General features: G+C 44.5%; 1 protein-coding gene across 1 annotated transcript; it reads right to left on the reverse strand.

Annotated features, from left to right (window-relative positions):
- Positions 1-297: 297 nt before the first annotated feature.
- LOC108472737 (uncharacterized) lies at positions 298-1068 on the reverse strand. The gene is made up of 2 exons (XM_017774295.1): positions 667-1068; positions 298-531 (listed from the first exon to the last, which is right to left on the reverse strand). Exons 1-2 carry the CDS (start codon positions 1066-1068, stop codon positions 298-300), a joined length of 636 nt encoding a protein of 211 aa, XP_017629784.1.
- Between the last annotated feature and the right edge of the window lie 591 nt (positions 1069-1659).

Here is a 1659-nt window from a genome sequence, read left to right on the forward strand (position 1 = left end):
CAGGAACTCATAATGACCGTAACGAGTCGTAAATGTTGTCTTGTGCACATCACCCTCTTTAACTCTCAGTTGATGATACCTCAACCGGAGATCTATTTAAGAGAACATCGACATCCCTCACAGTTGATTGAACAGATCATCAATCCTTAGCAGAGGTTATTTGTTCTTAATGGTCAGCTTATTAAATCGTCTGTAGTCGATGCACATACGCATGGATCCATCCTTCTTTTTTACAAATAAGACTAGTGCTCCCCACGGAGACACACTAGGTCGGATAAACCCACGGTCCATTAGCTTTTAAATCTGGGCCTTAAGCTCCATGAGATCTTTCGATGCCATTCTATAACGGGTGATGGACACCGGAGCCGTACCAGGAAAGAGGTCAATCCCAAACTCCACGTCATGTTCTAGAGGTAATCTTAGTAGCTCTTCAGGAAATACGTCGGGAAAATCCTTAACTATTCTGATATCCTTCATTGAAGAGTCCCTCACCTTTGAAACACTGACGTAGACCAAGAACGCCTCACAACCCTTGCGAACCAATTTCTCGGCCCTTAGTGCAGAAATTACATTACTCAAATAGTTTCATCGTTCCCCAATTACCACTACTTCCTCATCTGTCTCAATTCTCAGTACAACTCATTTAGTGGCACAGTCCAAGCTTACCCGATGTTTAACTAACCAATACATGCCCAGTATTAGGTCAAATTCTTCGAAAGGTAGATCCATAAGATCAGCCAGAAAGATAACTCCTTGTATCTCCAAGGGAACATCCTTAAAGACCTTATTTACCCTAACAGACTGTACTAGTGGACTTAGAATAGTAATTCCACTAGGAGTATTCTCAACCGGAATCCCCAATTTCATAGTAACAGTGCAAGCAACATAAGAATGGGTAGATCCTATATCTATTATTGCGGAATGAGGAATTTTATGGATAAAGAACATACCCATTATAACATCTGGAGCATCCCCATCCTCTCGGTGACATGCAAGATAAACCAGTGCCTGCTGCCTCGCCTTAGTATAAACAGCATCTCTGTCCGGTGCTCCACGACCACGGTTCATACTATTTCCACCCCTGGCCTGACCACAGCCTCTCGGTGGCTACTGACCACCCCACTGAACATTACCAAAACTAGTAGCTTGAATCTGCGCGGGCCTCCATGGACAATCCTTGACTCGGTGCTCCAATGATCTGCATATCAAACATGCATCCATCTTTTTCCAACATTCGCCCTGATGGTGTTTCCCGCAATTAGGACAAAACTGCGGTCTAGCAGTAGCAGCAGCAGGGGTCCTAACTCTGGTTGGCCTCTCAGCTCTGGGGTTTTTCTTAAACCTCTGAAAAGAATTTGAGGGCTCAACATCCCTCTTATCTCTGCCTTTCTATATGTTCTGGCACTTATCGCGTGTCACATCCTCTGCGATTATTGCCTTGTAAACCAGTGCTGCGAAATATCGCTCCCTCTGAGGAGCTATCAGAACCCTTAAACCATCTCTGAGGCCATCCTCAAATTGAGCACATGCTCGTATTCTGTTGCCACCATCCTACGTGCATAGCGGCTAAATCGTAAAAATTCGGCCTTATATTCAGCCACTGTCCTATCTCCCTGAGTTAAGTTCAGAAATTCCCTTCTACGGGTATCCACACAACTG

This window comes from Gossypium arboreum, chromosome 8 (assembly GCF_025698485.1).
Source record: "Gossypium arboreum isolate Shixiya-1 chromosome 8, ASM2569848v2, whole genome shotgun sequence".
Classification (NCBI taxonomy): Eukaryota; Viridiplantae; Streptophyta; class Magnoliopsida; order Malvales; family Malvaceae; genus Gossypium; species Gossypium arboreum.